At 44.5% G+C, this 17,843-nt stretch overlaps 1 protein-coding gene across 5 annotated transcripts in view; it reads left to right on the top strand.

The window, feature by feature from the left end:
• LOC110488996 (ecto-NOX disulfide-thiol exchanger 2) overlaps nt 1-12,685 on the top strand; it is a 309,872-nt gene extending 297,187 nt beyond the window's left edge. For all 5 annotated transcript variants that reach the window (XM_036943153.1, XM_036943154.1, XM_036943151.1 and 2 more), the window contains 5 exons: nt 3,473-3,529; nt 3,765-3,821; nt 5,005-5,113; nt 6,749-6,834; nt 11,646-12,685. In XM_036943153.1, the coding sequence (XP_036799048.1) occupies nt 3,473-3,529; nt 3,765-3,821; nt 5,005-5,113; nt 6,749-6,834; nt 11,646-11,777 (441 nt within the window). In that variant the 3' untranslated portion in view covers nt 11,778-12,685. The remainder of the gene's footprint in view (nt 1-3,472; nt 3,530-3,764; nt 3,822-5,004; nt 5,114-6,748; nt 6,835-11,645) is intronic.
• Nucleotides 12,686-17,843: the final 5,158 nt, after the last annotated feature.

Below are 17,843 nucleotides of genomic sequence, written 5' to 3'. Positions count from 1 at the left end.
GAAAGTATCGGTGCATCTCCAGTCTGAATACTTTCCAAATGCACTGTATATAGAGAAGGACGTCTCAATCATCTTTACATCAAACTAGACTCTTCAAACTATCTACTAGACTCACCACCTCTTTATCTGGCTAGCTTCTTTCTTTAAACTAAACCAGCCTCTGTAAACTGACATAGCATATTACATTTACCATCTGTCACGATGTTTATGGCACTGTGCCATCGCACAGGCTAAAACTTTTTCATATATTTACATGTACCTTAGCCAAATACATTTAAACTCAGTTTTTCACAATTCCTAATCCTAGTAAAAATCCCCTGTCTTATGTCAGTTAGGATCACCACTTTATTTTAAGAATGTGAAATGTCAGAATAATAGTAGAGAATTATTTATTTCAGCTTTTATTTCTTTCATCACATTCCCAGTGGGTCAGAAGTTTACATACACTCAATTAGTATTTGGTAGCATTGCCTTTAAATTGTTTAACTTCAAACATTTCGGGTAGCCTTCCACAAGCTTCCCACAATAAGTTGGGTGAATTTTGGCCCATTCCTCCTGACAGAGTTGGTGTAACTGAGTCAGGTTTGTAGGCCTCCTTGCTCGCACACGCTTTTTCAGTTCTGCTCACACATTTTCAGTTCTGCTCACACATTTTCTATGGGATTGAGGTCAGGGCTTTGTGATGGCCACTCCAATACCTTGACTTTGTTGTCCTTAAGCCATTTTGCCACAACTTTGGAAGTATGCTTGGGGTCATTGTCCATTTGGAAGACCCATTTGCGACCAAGCTTTAACTTCTTGACTGATGTCTTGAGATGTTGCTTCAATATTCTTTGTGGTCCACCATCCATTGTGGCAGGTAGTTTTAAAAAATCTGAGCCACTCAGATTTTTTTACCAGCCAAAATATAACAAAAAACATGAGTATACTTGATAATGTTTCTAAAACAAATTTTACTAGTAACTAATGTGGTATAGTGAATAATTAAATGTTTTGTTTTAAACAAAATATCATAGATGAGACAAATTTTCACCTGCCCCTTTAAGGGCGGAAGGTTACGGTGGTAGAAACACTCGAGTCGCTCATGTTTGTGCCTGTAAGATTGTGTCGTGACTAGTAGAAGTGTTGTCTTTTCTTCTCTAGCAGTTGAAACTCAAATATAGAAAAATAACCTAACTTGTAAACAAAACAATGTAAATAGCCAAGAAACACAAGGACAAAACCTTGCTTTAGTTTCAAGTAAATTAGACCAGCGTTTATGCCTGTGCGCAGGGCTTCTAAAAATGGATCTTTCACTCAGCTCTTCACATGCGCACAGCCCCCAGTCAGGCAGTGTTGCAGCGCGACATAGAATAGGCTATGCAGGATTCGTAATTATTTGACTTTGGGTGATTCATTTAGCAGCTATGACTCAAAACAGCAACTGCAGCATTTATTTTACTATAAATGTGATCTTACTTGACTTTTTATTCACACATGCGAGTGACATGCTCATAAAGCTCACCATGAAGTCCTGACCACCTACCAACGTGCCTGGTGAGATATACATCTTGCCCGCCAATGCCAAAATATACCCGCAGGTGTTATATACTGTTAATGCTTGTGTTGCTCATGGGATAACGTTGGCTGAGCAGGATTTCAGTGGGAGGGTTGACAAGAGCATGACATTCCTGTTCAATCAGCTACTTAATTGGATAAAGATAATACTGATATGAGAGAGTCTAATGGTGCGTGGTCCATATTTGATTTCTTCTTTTCCAATCGAGACACATTTTCTCTCCTCTGCCTCCCGTAGCCGCTTGGCTAGTTGTTTCATTGACTTTGTTCATTTGTCATTTTAGACCTGAGTCGGGCTTCATCTAGGGCCACTGAGTCGGGCTTCATCTAGGGCCACTGAGTCGGGCTTCATCTAGGGCCACTGAGTTGGGCTTCATCTAGGGCCACTGAGTCGGGCTTCATCTAGGGCCACTGAGTCAGGCTTCATCTAGGGCCACTGAGTCGGGCTTCATCTAGGGCCACTGAGTCGGGCTTCGTCTAGGGCCACTGAGTCGGGCTTCGTCTAGGGCCACTGAGTCGGGCTTCATCTAGGGCCACTGAGTCGGGCTTCATCTAGGGCCACTGAGTCGGGCTTCATCTAGGGCCACTGAGTCGGGCTTCATCTAGGGCCACTGAGTCGGGCTTCGTCTAGGGCCACTGAGTCGGGCTTCGTCTAGGGCCACTGAGTCGGGCTTCGTCTAGGGCCACTGAGTCGGGCTTCGTCTAGGGCCACTGAGTCGGGCTTCGTCTAGGGCCACTGAGTCGGGCTTCGTCTAGGGCCACTGAGTCGGGCTTCGTCTAGGGCCACTGAGTCGGGCTTCGTCTAGGGCCACTGAGTCGGGCTTCGTCTAGGGCCACTGAGTCGGGCTTCGTCTAGGGCCACTGAGTCGGGCTTCGTCTAGGGCCACTGAGTCGGGCTTCGTCTAGGGCCACTGAGTCGGGCTTCGTCTAGGGCCACTGAGTCGGGCTTCGTCTAGGGCCACTGAGTCGGGCTTCGTCTAGGGCCACTGAGTCGGGCTTCGTCTAGGGCCACTGAGTCGGGCTTCGTCTAGGGCCACTGAGTCGGGCTTCGTCTAGGGCCACTGAGTCGGGCTTCGTCTAGGGCCACTGAGTCGGGCTTCGTCTAGGGCCACTGAGTCGGGCTTCGTCTAGGGCCACTGAGTCGGGCTTCGTCTAGGGCCACTGAGTCGGGCTTCGTCTAGGGCCACTGAGTCGGGCTTCGTCTAGGGCCACTGAGTCGGGCTTCGTCTAGGGCCACTGAGTCGGGCTTCATCTAGGACCACTGAGTCGGGCTTCATCTAGGGCCACTGAGTCGGGCTTCATCTAGGGCCACTGAGTCGGGCTTCATCTAGGGCCACTGAGTCGGGCTTCATCTAGGGCCACTGAGTCGGGCTTCATCTAGGGCCACTGAGTCGGGCTTCATCTAGGGCCACTGAGTCGGGCTTCATCTAGGACCACTGAGTCGGGCTTCATCTAGGGCCACTGAGTCGGGCTTCATCTAGGGCCACTGAGTCGGGCTTCATCTAGGACCACTGAGTCGGGCTTCATCTAGGACCACTGAAACAGGGTGTCTTAACCATTTTAATAGAAAATGGAGATACACACCACTCACTGTGTGAATACCAGTTATGAACAGAGGACATTTTGACATCCAATTATGTTTGGTTCTTAGTCATGGAAAGAACACAGATTAATATGTACTATATGTCTCTGCTTGATCTTATCTGATTCTATATCTGATTGCACCTTACAACATACTCACTCAAACTATTCAGGGCTTGTATATGTGATGTTGACCTCTCCTTCACGGTGTTATATAGTGGTCTTGCCAGAGGAGAAAGTGTGTCTGTACGTTTGTGAGTGTGTCTGTCTGTTTGCATGGGTGTGTGACATGATTGTCAGTGACGGCTTTTCTCATTTGTATAATTGACTCTAGCTGGAGACATCACCGCGAGATGACAGAGGGAGCGAGGAGAGTGCTGATCAAGTCAATGTAAGTGGAAAAGAGATGAGCCTCTCCAACCCTCTCTATTCCCTAGTTCCTCACTCTCTTCCAGTGACATGACAGAGCACCTTGTCGGCTCGGAGATTTGAACCAGCGACCTTTCGGTTACTGGCCCAACGCTCTTAACCGCTTGGCTACCTGCCGCTCCACATGCCTGTCTGTTTAAATAAGAATGTGAATGTTAGACACTGACGGCTTTTCTCATTTTTATAATTGACTCTAGCTGGAGACATCACCGCAAGATGACAGAGGGAGCGAAGAGAGTGCTGATCAAGTCAGTGTAAGTGGAAAAGAGATGTGATCCTCTACTTCTCCCTGTATCTGTTTCTCTGTTCCTCACTTTCTCTCCTCTTCCAGTGACATGACAGATCATTACAGACCAATCCAGTGCAGGAGGACTTTATTTGTCGCAGGATTAATCAACCCGACACAACTGGGTTAGGAAATCAAGGGCTTGTCTCATCACACACACACAGAATAAAATAGTGAGGACAAGCCAAGTCAGAAGGGCCTCCACGACTGTAACGATAGGTCAGCGCCCACTAGGGTTGCCAACTTTCTCACTACCAAATAAGGAACAGTGTATATTCTTTTCCAATTGGAAAGGCAAAACATGTTTATATTCCATTTAGTCTATAGCTTTACTAAAACTGTTTAATTGTGTAAACTTATGTGAATAAACCTCAAAATAAATGATCAAAGCAATCACAATTTGAACCTTTAAAACAAAACAACAAAAACATTTCAAATGGAAAAGAGGCTTAACTTGCCGTCACGAAGAATGCACCGATATTGCTACAGTAGCACCTTTAGCTAGCGTGGCCTTGTGCATTTCTATGGATGCATGCTAGGTCATTCTCCCCTCCATGGCCAATTGAGAATTCCCAACGGCATAAAGTACAGAAAGATTTTATTGAGTCACCACTGACGGGGCTTAACCCATGTATTTTGTTGCTTCCCATTGTTTGTTGTAGCTGCACAGTCTTTTCTTCTTTGCAGGTTTATCCATATTTCCTTGATCTGCCAAACCGACCGAAATTACTTTGCAGGAATTGGCGCATTGACACTATACTGTGATTGGATGAATATACAGGACAAGGGAGGTCCTGTATGGGACAAACCAATTTAGCCCAATATAAGGGACTAATACGGGACAGTTGGCAACCCTAGAGCCCACACACATACCCGACCCTCCCTCCCTCCAGCCTGTCAGAGGCCCACAGTAAACAACAGCTTCATCATTAGCATCGCTAACACTCCCATCTCTCTCTCTCCCTCCTTCCTCTGGTAGAACTATTACCATCTCCTCTCTGAATGATCTCCCTGCCTTTGACTCCCCTCTTCTTCCACTGCATCTGTCTGTTGTTGTGTGGTGCGTCATCATGGCTGCTGAGCACTGATTGCTTGTGTGTGGGCAGGCGGGCATCATCTACCAGTCTGTGTTTTCTCCTCTTGTCCTGTAGGAGGCGACAGCATTAGAAGTGGTTTCCTGCAGTCAGGAGAAGGAGAGTTTGCCCCCAGAGAAGATTCCTTCTAGTCCGGTTTACTCTGAGAGAGAGGCCTTGCTAGTTGGTAAGTTCACCTAAAATTACAATAACCTTACTTCAACATTGTAACAATGTTGTGCTAACCTAACTATAAAGGAGTAGACCCCCCCCAGTCCAGTCCAGTCCACTCTGAGAGGCCCAGCTAGTGGGTGCATTCACCTAACATAACTATAACGTTACTAGGCTTATAACAGTAGTATGACGTTATGTTACCCTAACATTAGTACAGGAGTAGATTCCCACAAGTCCTGTCAACTCTGAGGGAGAAGCCCTGCGTGTTGGTACGTACAACACGCAGGGCTTCGTATGTACAGAGGAGAACATTCCCCTTGCGCTGTCCACTCTGGCAGAGAGGCTCTGATTGTTGGTACACTTTTTGCTAATTGAACAGGTTATTTTTAGAGAAACTTTCATCAACCTCAATCATTTAGCAGGTTATTTGTGGAAAGCCTGTTTTTTCTCCCCAGTTTATTCCCAGTTCTCTGGGCGGGTTCACACGTTTTAATTGGCTGGTTGACTGAGGCCTTCAGCACCTCGACTGTTTCTAATCACCACAGCCTTCTGGCACATTCTCCATTTCAGTGGAGCGTACCTTCACAGGGAATGGTTGGTCCTGGATCAAAAAGTTTTTCTGAAATTGAGGTCTTGTGGAGTTACAAGGGAAAGGAGTTGTAGAGTTACGTGTAGGCCTGTGCCAGATGGCAAGATGCACATTTTGTGTGTTAGTGGGAGTTACCTGTCCTGTCCCACAGTGGTGTCATGCCAGAATGATCATATGATTGGCTCAGAGGTAGTTGTGTAGCCAATGGGGCGTTCCGCTCCCTCCCTCCATGCCGGCCCACTCTGACCTCTCAGCAGCGACGGCTGGTGAGGATTCTGGGTGTTCTCTCTGCCAGAATCGCTCTACATTACATTTTGTTTGAAGATTAATTGAAGGTAGCACCACAGGGAAAAGGGGACATTGGCTCCTAAGTGAACTCATGAAGAGTCTGCATCTTCAACTGCTTTATCCCTTCTAGAGCAGGGGTTCCAACCTAGGGGTCACGACGCATAACTCTGCCATGCTTAAGGCTAGAAACAAGTAGTAAAATGCCTGAGGAAGATGCGACTGATTCATATGGGGATATAAATTTGACTTTTTCCTGTGTTTTTTGAGCTGGCTCCTCAGTGTACTATAATATATTATTACACAGAGGTTCAGGATTATCACTAGTGGATGATCTGATAACAGATGTTATCGTTGAAATTGATGAGAGAGAAAAACATGCTGGTGGTGTGTGTGTGTGAAGCCCCATGGTGCTCTGATCAGAGAAGCTTTAATGTAGAAAGCAGTGTCAAAGTCCTCATTAAACACTTATCTTAATCTGGACTGTTCAAACACAAGAGTCTTCCATAGAGCTGGGATTGCTTTGGAGAAGACACACACTTGAAGAGTCCAGATGCATTTCATCAGTCAGACAGCATGAGTTGACGAGAGGTCTCTTGAATGTGAGCTTCTCGCTGGTTTTCATTTTGGACAGATGGGTAAATCAACACTGACTGAATTTAGGTGTTTGTACATATGATTGTAGGGTTGTAGTTGTAGAGAATTAAACTACATGTTAATATGGTATTCCAGTTTGATTGACAGCTGTATTGATGTCTGTTTGTTCTTCCTCAGGGATCATCTCTACGTTCCTCCATGTCCACCCGTTTGGAGCCAGCATCGAATACATCTTCTCTTACCTACAGCAGCTGGACACCAAGGTACTGCTGGCACACACACACTGTAATGGTTTTGACTTGAGGTTATTGTTTGTAGGGGTGCCAGGTAGGTCGTACCTACCAGAGAAAATATTGATTTCTCCCTTTTGTTTGTGAGGGAATGAGTCCCATCTGGTCTGTCAAGTCTACACCAATACAAAGGACAAACACATAACCCAACATGGTGTAAAACAAATTAAATACCGGTTGGAAAAGGTTGTAGTCATTCAATCCAGTCAAATCCATCAACGGATCTCCACGGAGAAACAGTGGAGACCGACTGAGATGAGTAGTTCAAAGGAAGAAATGTGTGGATCCTGGTTATTCTGAGACACGGCTACAAAGCACACTTTATAAATACCACAAAACTAACGGAGTAGAGGAGCTTCGGGAAACAAGGGTTGCACACTTCCTCATTCGTTCCACCTTCACAACCATTTTTTGCACAGCTGATGCTGGCCATTTAATAGGGAGTTAAAGGGGAAGCACTGATGGTTCAGACAAATTCAGGGCTGTCACAACACACACAACACAGCCAGTTCAGCAATAGAGCCGTCCTGGCACCACATACCCAGCACAAACATGGACTAAGCATCCCTACTGCGCTGACATATGGGCCCGATGTATGCCAAGGCCCCACAATGCAGTTGGAGCCCCCTGGTGCAAGCAGCCTCCCCCTAATGCAATTTGAATCATCCCCTTGTGACAGCAGAGCCCCATCGTGCAGCCAGACCCTGCTCATCTAATTTGATCCCCCTGGTGCAGGCAGGGCCCTCATAATGCTGAGGCTCGGGTTAGAGTTGGCGTTAATGAAAAGTCCCACTCTCCACTCGTAGCTAAGGGAGATATACATGAATATAGGACATCTCTCTATTTTTTTTCTCACCTTTATTTAACCAGGTAGGCTAGTTGAGAACAAGTTCTCATTTGCAACTGCGACCTGGCCAAGAGAAAGCATAGCAATTTGACACATACAACAACACAGAGTTACACATGGAATAAACAAAACATACAGTCAATAATACAGTAGAACAAAAGAAAATAAAAAGTCTATATACAGTGAGTGCAAATGAGGTAAGATAAGGAAATAAATAGGCCATGGTGGCGAAGTAATTACAATACAGCAATTAAACACTGGAATGGTATCTCCCTTAGCTACAGTACTATAGACATGCATATAGGATATCTCTCTGTATCTCCCTTAGCTACAGTACTATAGACATGAATATAGGATATCTCTCTGTATCTCCCTTACAGTGCCTTGCGAAAGTATTCGGCCCCCTTAAAGATATAAAACTGTATTTTTTTGTGAAGAATCAACAACAAGTGGGACACAATCATGAAGTGGAACGACATTTATTGGATATTTCAAACTTTTTTAACAAATCAAAAACTGAAAAATTGGGCGTGCAAAATTATTCAGCCCCCTTAAGTTAATACTTTGTAGCGCCACCTTTTGCTGCGATTACAGCTGTAAGTCGCTTGGGGTATGTCTCTATCAGTTATGCACATCGAGAGACTGACATTTTTTCCCATTCCTCCTTACAAAACAGCTCGAGCTCAGTGAGGTTGGATGGAGAGCATTTGTGAACAGCAGTTTTCAGTTCTTTCCACAGATTCTCGATTGGATTCAGGTCTGGACTTTGACTTGGCCATTCTAACACCTGGATATGTTTATTTTTGAACCATTCCATTGTAGATTTTGCTTTATGTTTTGGATCATTGTCTTGTTGGAAGACAAATCTCCGTCCCAGTCTCAGGTCTTTTTAAGACTCCATCAGGTTTTCTTCCAGAATGGTCCTGTATTTGGCTCCATCCATCTTCCCATCAATTTTAACCATCTTCCCTGTCCCTGCTGAAGAAAAGCAGTCCCAAACCATGATGCTGCCACCACCATGTTTGACAGTGGGGATGGTGTGTTCAGGGTGATGAGCTGTGTTGCTTTTACGCCAAACATAACGTTTTGCATTGTTGCCAAAAAGTTCAATTTTGGTTTCATCTGACCAGAGCACCTTCTTCCACATGTTTGGTGTGTCTCACAGGTGGCTTGTGGCAAACTTTAAACGACACTTTTTATGGATATCTTTAAGAAATGGCTTTCTTCTTGCCACTCTTCCATAAAGGCCAGATTTGTGCAATATACGACTGATTGTTGTCCTATGGACAGAGTCTCCCACCTCAGCTGTAGATCTCTGCAGTTCATCCAGAGTGATCATGGGCCTCTTGGCTGCATCTCTGATCAGTCTTCTCCTTGTATGAGCTGAAAGTTTAGAGGGACGGCCAGGTCTTGGTAGATTTGCAGTGGTCTGATACTCCTTCCATTTCAATATTATCGCTTGCACAGTGCTCCTTGGGATGTTTAAAGCTTGGGAAATCTTTTTGTATCCAAATCCGGCTTTAAACTTCTTCACAACAGTATCTCGGACCTGCCTGGTGTGTTCCTTGTTCTTCATGATGCTCTCTGCGCTTTTAACGGACCTCTGAGTCTATCACAGTGCATGTGGATTTATACGGAGACTTGATTACACACAGGTGGATTGTATTTATCATCATTAGTCATTTAGGTCAACATTGGATCATTCAGATATCCTCACTGAACTTCTGGAGAGAGTTTGCTGCACTGAAAGTAAAGGGGCTGAATAATTTTGCACGCCCAATTTTTCAGTTTTTGATTTGTTAAAGAAGTTTGACATATCCAATAAATGTCGTTCCACTTCATGATTGTGTCCCACTTGTTGTTGATTCTTCACAAAAAAATACAGTTTTATATCTTTGTTTGAAGCCTGAAATGTGGCAAAAGGTCGCAAAGTTCAAGGGGGCCGAATACTTTCGCATGGCACTGTAGCTACAGTACCATAGACATGAATATAGGATATCTCTCTGTATCTCCCTTAGCTACAGTACCATAGACATGAATATGGGATATCTCTCTGTATCTCCCTTAGCTACAGTACCATAGACATGAATATGGGATATCTCTCTGTATCTCCCTTAGCTACAGTACCATAGACCTGAATATCTTATATCTCTGTATATCTCAGTGCTACAGTACTATAGACATGAATATAGGATATCTCTCTGTATCTCCCAGTGCTACAGTACTATAGACATGAATATAGGATATCTCCCAGTGCTACAGTACTATAGACATGAATATAGGATATCTCCCAGTGCTACAGTACTATAGACATGAATATAGGATATCTCTATCTCTGTGCTACAGTACTATAGACATGAATATAGGATGTCTCTGTATCTCTCAGTGCTACAGTACTATATACATGAATATAGGATATCTCTGTATCTCTCAGTGCTACAATACTATAGACATTAATATAGGATATCTCTATCTCCTCAGTGCTACAGTACTATAGACATGAATATAGGATATCTCTGTATCTCCCAGTGCTACAGTACTATAGACATGAATATAGGATATCTATATCTCCCAGTGCTACAGTACTATAGACATGAATATAGGATATATCTCTTTATTTCCCACTGCTACAGTACTATAGACATGAATATAGGATATCTCTGTATCTCCCAGTGCTACAGTACTATAGACATGAATATAGGATATCTCTATCTCCCAGTGCTCTTGTGGAAGTGTCTCAGTGTGATTTCCCTGGACACTGAGACCTGTTACATCTGGATCCTTCCTGTCTCTCCCTGATGAAGCAGAGCGGTTTTATTTATTCTGACTCTTCGCTAAAACACCCGTCTCCACATGTCGGGTTCCTCAGGGGCCTTTCTGGGACCTCAGCACTCCTCTGCTCTCGACTGTCAGATTGATTCTGTTATTTTCTCTCCTCCACATATGACCACCACACTCATTGACACCTCCGCAAGGAGGCCTTCAGATATACTATATGGCCACTCTTACTGCTACCTCCATGAGGAGGCCCTCAGACATGACTACTCTTACTGCCACCTCCATGAGGAGGCCCTCAGACATGACTACTCTTACTGCCACCTCCATGAGGAAGCCCTCAGACATGACTACTCTTACTGCCACCTCCATGAGGAGGCCCTCAGACATGACTACTCTTTCTGCTACCTCCATGAGGAGGCCCTCAGACATGACTACTGCTACCTCCATGAGGAGGCCCTCAGACATAACTACTCTTACTGCTACCTCCATGAGGAGGCCCTCAGACATGACTACTCTTACTGCTACCTCCATGAGGAGGCCCTCTTATTTATTGTTTGACCACTCTCACCACCAGCTCATTAAAACCTCTCTGCACTCATCAACACACTGACTCATTCCTTTTTTCTCCGTTTGGGTTTTCCATTAAGGTCTGAAGGTGTGTTTGTTCCCACGCTGCTTCTCTGTAACACCACACAACAAGTCCACAGAGCTTTGTCAACAGTCATCACTGGATTCTCCACTAACTACATTACTCTCTACTTATCTACTGTGTTCATGATTCACTACTACATTGTTAAAGATGACACACCATTGACATCTTCATGATATAGTGTTTAATACATACTGACAGGGTTTTACCCATCTGGTTCTTACAAATGTGTTTTCTTTGTATACAGTGCTTCCTGCTGTCATTGTTTGGTGTAATCTCACCTTTTGAAAGTGATGCTATATGCATATGTAGGTGTGTGTTTGTGATGAGTATTGTGTTGGTGTTGGCGTTTGTCACTCAGATCAGTTCATCTGAGATGTGGGGCTCTTTGAGTTTGTAGGAGTGTGTATCAAATCTGTGTGTTACGTTTGTATTGTGATTGTATCTGTGGATGTGTGTCAGTGTATGTATCAAATCTGTATTTATAGTGTGTGTGTGTGTGTGTTTCAGATAAACACCGGACAGGTGGGGGCTCTACTGGGTCGGCTGCCCTGTACATTCAGACAGGAGCTGACAGGGGTGGGTGCCAGCCTGGAGAAACGCTGGAAGTTCTGTGGTTTCGAGGGAATCAAGACCACATAGAGCATTACAGAGACACAGCGGATATCACAGGAGAAACAGCATAGAGATCTGACGGTCTTATGAGGATATTGTTTTATGGGGACCGGCACTGGTCCCTTAGCTGTTGCTCACCAGTCCCTGTGATGGTTAACTGATCTTGATTTAGTCCGTTCTTAAGTGCTAGTTATAATGTAAACAGTTTTCTGGTCCCTGTCACAAATAAGGTTGAGAAACACTGGCATAGAACTCTTGACTGTATTATGAAGACACAGAAGTAACAACATAGAACTCAGACTGTCCGTCACATGAGCGGGTCGGACCGTTCTCAGAACCTCTAATTGGTTAACTCTGCTGTCACTCAGCCAGGACTACTACCCAGGGAGGTTATCAGGGTCTGCTGAACACTGTCAACCTCCAACCCCTCTGGCCTCTCACACTCTTTTCTTTCCTTGTTTGTACAATTCTATGAGTAAAAATGAATATATTTCTTCATTTTCTGTAAAGGCTGTTGAAGGGATACTTGTGGGTTTTGGCAACGAAACCCTTTCTCTACTTCACCAGAGTCAGATGAACTTGTGGATACCGTTTTATGTCTCTGTGTGCAGTTTGAAGGCATTTTCTAAGTGATGCTAGCGCAATGACTGGAAGGCTATGGGTATCTTCTAGCTAGCATGCTAGCAGATACCCATAGCCTTCCCGTCATTGCGCTAGCTAGAGGTAGTTTTGTAAGCCAATGCTAACTTCCTTCGTACTGGACTCGGAGACATAAAACTGGCATCCACAAGTTCATCGGATTCTGGGGATGTAGATAAAGGGCCTCATTGCCAAAATCCTGAAGTATCCCTATAACAGTTGCATAGATTGATTTGTTTTCCTACTCTGTAAATGCTTGGATGATATTTTTAAATAAAAAATCAAAGCAATCTGAAGAATTGAGAATAGAGTTGTATTGAATAGAGTTATGCTCGCTGGCACTTAGGTAGGTTGCGTGTAGATGCTGTATGTAGCATGAGTGGGAGCAAACTGCTAATCCAGTCAAGGATGGTCCCCAGCCACATGAGGAGCCTCTGATAGGTACTCACTCACACACACACACACACACTGCTCCTGCCCAGCCATGCCTGGAGAGATGCCCGAGACCTTTTGTGATGCTGGTTTTGTTATCTCTTAGCGCTGCCCAAGGCCTGTCATTAAACCTTACCTAAGGCCATTTAGAACCATCAAAATAACATTATTACCTGTGCTCTTGTGCCTGGGCAAAGCTGAAACACGCTGTTGGGGGTCTTCTTAATGAAGCATCCTTATCTAATTATAGAGGCGTGTGTGTGTGCCTCGGTGAGCATGCGAACATGTACTGTTTGTGTACATAAGGCTGTTTTACAACAGAACAGATGTTGGTCTCCCCTCCTTCCAGGTTGAATCCTGGCTGCCAGGACCGGAGGTCCTTCCCAAAAGCCTGCTGGGGAGTTCCTAATGCGCCTCCGTCTGGCAATTTGTCGGCGTACTCTTTCCTTGTTGCTCGGGGAAACCGAAGGTTTATTACACATGATTTGCTTTCATCAGACTCTGCCATCTCCTAACGCCTTGTGTATGAAACATTAAGTCCACGCACTTGTCAGAACACCATCCGTCCTTCCTGAATTAATGATAAGTATTGAGTTGGTTTTCCCCCTGCAAGGCTCCCTTCTATACATATGAATTTGCCTTGGCATGTGTTATTAACATGGGGTCCAAAGGGGAAGAGAGTGGAGAGAACACACACGGCAGAACCATAGAGCTGAGTGGAGATGTGTGTACTGTATTGTATTGTATATAGATCTGCAATGCATTCGGAAAGTATTTCCGACCCCATGACTTTTTCCATATTTTGTTACGTTACAGCCTCATTTTAAAATTGATAAAATATTTTTTTCCCCTCATCAATCTGCACACACTACCCCATAATGACAAAGCAAAACATTTTTGCAAATGTCAAAAAAAAACTAAACATCACATTTCCATAAGTATTCAGATCCTTTACTAAGTACTTTGTTGAAGCACCTTTGGCAACGATTACAGCCTTGAGTCTTCTTGGGTATGACGCTACAGTCTTGGCACACCTGTATTTGGGGAGTGTCTCCCATTCTTCTCTGCAGATCCTAAAGCTCTGTCAGGTTGGATGGAAAACATCGCTGCACAGCTATTTTCAGGTCTCTCCAGAGATGTTTCATCGGGTTCAAGTCCGGGCTCTGGCTGTGCCACTCAAGGACATTCAGAGACTTGTCCCGAAGCCACTCCTGCGCTGTCTTGGCTGTATGCTTAGGGTCGTTGTCCTGTTGGAAGGTGAACCTTTGCCCCAGTCTGAAGTCGTGAGTCCTCCGGAGCAGGTTTTCATCAAGGATCTCTCTGTACTTTGCTCCATTCATCTTTCCCTCGATCCTGACTAGACTATTAGCCCCTGCTGCAGAAAAACATCCACACACCATGATGCTGCCACCACCATGCTTCACTGTAGAGATGGTGCTAGGTTTCCTCCAGACATGACACTTGGCATTCAGGCCAAAGAGTTCAATCTTGGTTTCATCAGACCAGAGAATCTTGTTTCTCATGGTCTGAGAGTCTTTAGGTGCCTTTTGGCAAACTCCAAGCGGGCTGTCATGTGCCTTTTACTGAGAAGTAGCTTCCGTCTGGCCACTCTACCAATTGCTCAGTTTGGCTGGACTGCCACTTTTCAAGGATGATCAATGGAAACAGGATGCACCTGAGCTCAATTTCGAGTCTCATAGCAAAGGCGCTGAATACTTATATAAGGTATTCGTTTTTAATTTGTAATAGATTTCTAAAAACTTGTTTACACCTTGTCATAATTGGGTATTGTGTATAGATTGATGAGGAAAAATAATAATGTAATCAATTTTAGAATAAGGCTGTAATGTAACAAAATTGGAAAAAGTCCAGGTCTGAATACTTTCCGAATGCACTGTATATAGTCCTCTTCTAATTCTTAGGTTTTGTCTGACAACAAAGAGCATGGTGGTTCTAGTAATGAAGTTGAGCCCGCACACTCAACTGCTTCAACACGTTCCCTTTTCAGGTTGGTTAAATGCACAGTTATTTCCATGCTTGGAATGGTTCATGTTTGGCATTCAGACACAGTGTTAAATACTTTGAGTCAGATTCTCTCATGGACTCACCAGAAGGCCCAGGGAATTAAACGTGGACCCCCCCTTTCAAACACTTATCTCTGTCATACCAGGCCAGCCCCATTTGACAAATGAGAGTGCACTTCACAGCATGACTCTTCACTCTAGTCTCCTACAGGCACCGATGATCATACTGCCAGTTTCTATCCTCACTGAAGTTGCTGTGTTCTTTCTGTCAAGTCCAATCTCCCCATAGACTTGATGCCTCTGTAGAGTTAGATGGGAGTCATTCATAATTCATCTGTTCTTCAGACTTGAGAGTTTTTTGGCATGTGAAGTTTTCAGTGCGTCACACAAAGGATGTAAACACAGCCTAATTAAATCGGCCCGCAGTCCCCGGTGGATTTTTTCCATTTGGTGTTGTCTTCCCATCGCCCCACCGGGGAGAGTTCCTCATTAATTCAATCCAAGGTGGATTGAAAATTCAAGCTAAAGCTATTCAAGGGTGTGATTCACCGTGCCAGCGAAAGCCGATGCGCATATTTCCCCTATTTGGAAGATGAATCTACAGAAGATTTTCGGAGGATGTCCTTGAGCATCTGCCATCATTCTGCTCAAGTTGTATGGAAGAACAAATATAGGAGCCTGCATCTCAGAGGCTGTAAGTAGGAAGGGCAGTAGTGTCAAACTATGAATACCCAGAAGTAAGGAGTTTAAATCTCTTTTAAGACATTCAAATCATGTGTAAAAAAGGAGTAATTCGATTTGAGACGATAGCAAGGTTATTTTGGGTGGTATCATGGTGCTTGAGAGAATTGTAATTACTGCAGTCTTTAAATCACTTCCTGACGCCATCAAGATCCAGTTAATTATAAACATGGTCTCCATTGACTACACAGGTGAGAAGATGCTGGGCGCATGTGTTTGCATATCTTTGGTTGCAGCTTATGGGTCTGCGTGTGTTTATATGGGTGTGAAAGTGATGGTACTTCTGAAAAGTAGGACCACTTTTTAAGAGCATGGCTCCATCCTTTCCCGTGACCCCTAACAAAATCCATCTGTATAGGAAACAACTCAGACGTAAGCTGCCAGTGGCCCAACTGAACACAAAGTGGAAACGGAAGCTGCCAGTGGCCCTACTGAACACAAAGTGGAGACAGAAGCTGCCAGTGGCCCTACTGAACACAAAGTGGAGACAGAAGCTGCCAGTGGCCCGACTGAACACAAAGTGGAGACAGAAGCTGCCAGTGGCCCTACTGAACACAAAGTGGAGACAGAAGCTGCCAGTGGCCCGACTGAACACAAAGTGGAGACAGAAGCTGCCAGTGGCCCTACTGAACACAAAGTGGAGACAGAAGCTGCCAGTGGCCCTACTGAACACAAAGTGGAGACAGAAGCTGCCAGTGGCCCTACTGAACACAAAGTGGAGACAGAAGCTGCCAGTGGCCCTACTGAACACAAAGTGGAGACAGAAGCTGCCAGTGGCCCTACTGAACACAAAGTGGAGACGGACCCTACTAGGGATGTCGCGGTCATAAAATGTTGTCAGCCGGTGATTGACAAGCAAATAACTGCCGGTCTCACGGTAATTGGCGGTTAATTAACATAAACACTTTTACTGTATCATCTCCTGGCTTCCACACACAGCCTACCAGCCACTGATGCAGACCTTTGGAAAACCTACATTTTAAAACGTCTAATAAATCCATTTAATATAGCTAACACATCCCAAAATCATTACCTATTTTAGACCGACTACATTTATTTATTTTATTTTTTTTAGACTTATTTCAGAAGAACAGAATAGCATACTCATCCTTATGTCAGGCCCTGATCTGGCTATGCCATATGGTGGTGGGCTACACTAATTCATTTAGCAGACAAGATTTGCTTAGAATTCTATGGCATTATTTTACAGTATGAAGAATACGATAGGATGTTTTCTTCAAGATGTCTGAGGGAGTGCGCAGATGCAGCTATTCTGTGTTGAGCGGTTAACAAACAGGTCCTCCTATGAGCTTTTTATGCAACACGTTTTTATTTTTAATACATTCTAAGGAAGCATGATGTGACTCTAATGATGATTTGAAAAAAGTCTCAAGGCATGAGCTCTGCTTTGTTTCTTGCACAGGCTGCACACACTTCATCAGTTTGACAAGAACTTGATAATGCCTCGAATTTCTCAGTGGCATCCCCCTAGTGTGGGCGTAATGTCCCCTAAAAAAATCCATGCCTTTTGCGGCTAGTGGCCATTGTGCCCTTTGGCAGAAAATAATAATTATAATTCCCTTCTCTTGGCTACGTGTTCCGAAACACCTCACACTCACATGGTTCGCTCAATGCCTGTCACGTGATCGGGTTCTTCTCACAGGCATCTATCTCCGCTCCGAAGTAGGCTACAAGTGAAGACATTTTCAACTGTTCTGCCTGCGGCCATGGAAACCTGACCTATTCACCAGACGTGCTACCTTGTCCCGGACCTGCTGTCTTTGACTCTCTCTCCACCGCACCTGCTGTCTCTAACTCTGAATGATTGGCTATGAAAAACCAACTGACATTTACTCCTGAGGTGCTGACCTCTACAACCACTGTGATTATTATTATTTGGCCCTGCTGGTCATCTGAACGTTTGAACATCTTGACCATGTACTGTTATCTCCACCCAGCGCAGCCAGAAGAGGACTGGCCACCCCTCAGAGCCTGGTTTCTTCCTAGGTTCCTGCCTTTCTAGGGAGTTTTTCCTAGCCACCGTGCTTCTACATCTACATTGTTTGGGGATTTAGGCTGGGTTTGTGTATAGCACTTTGTGACATCGGCTGATGTAAAAAGGGCCTTATAAATACATTTGATTGATAGGGGACGCAACTGAGCACGTCCTTCTTATCGAATTCCAAGGCACATATTGAAGATGTTAGACGAACTGTCCATATTTACTCTTCGTCAGCCAACAAGATGAGTAACAAAC

Source organism: Oncorhynchus mykiss, chromosome 14 (genome assembly GCF_013265735.2).
Source record: "Oncorhynchus mykiss isolate Arlee chromosome 14, USDA_OmykA_1.1, whole genome shotgun sequence".
Classification (NCBI taxonomy): domain Eukaryota; kingdom Metazoa; phylum Chordata; class Actinopteri; order Salmoniformes; family Salmonidae; genus Oncorhynchus; species Oncorhynchus mykiss.
Note: the sequence above shows the minus strand (reverse complement) of the source record. Positions and strands in the feature narration are given on the sequence as shown.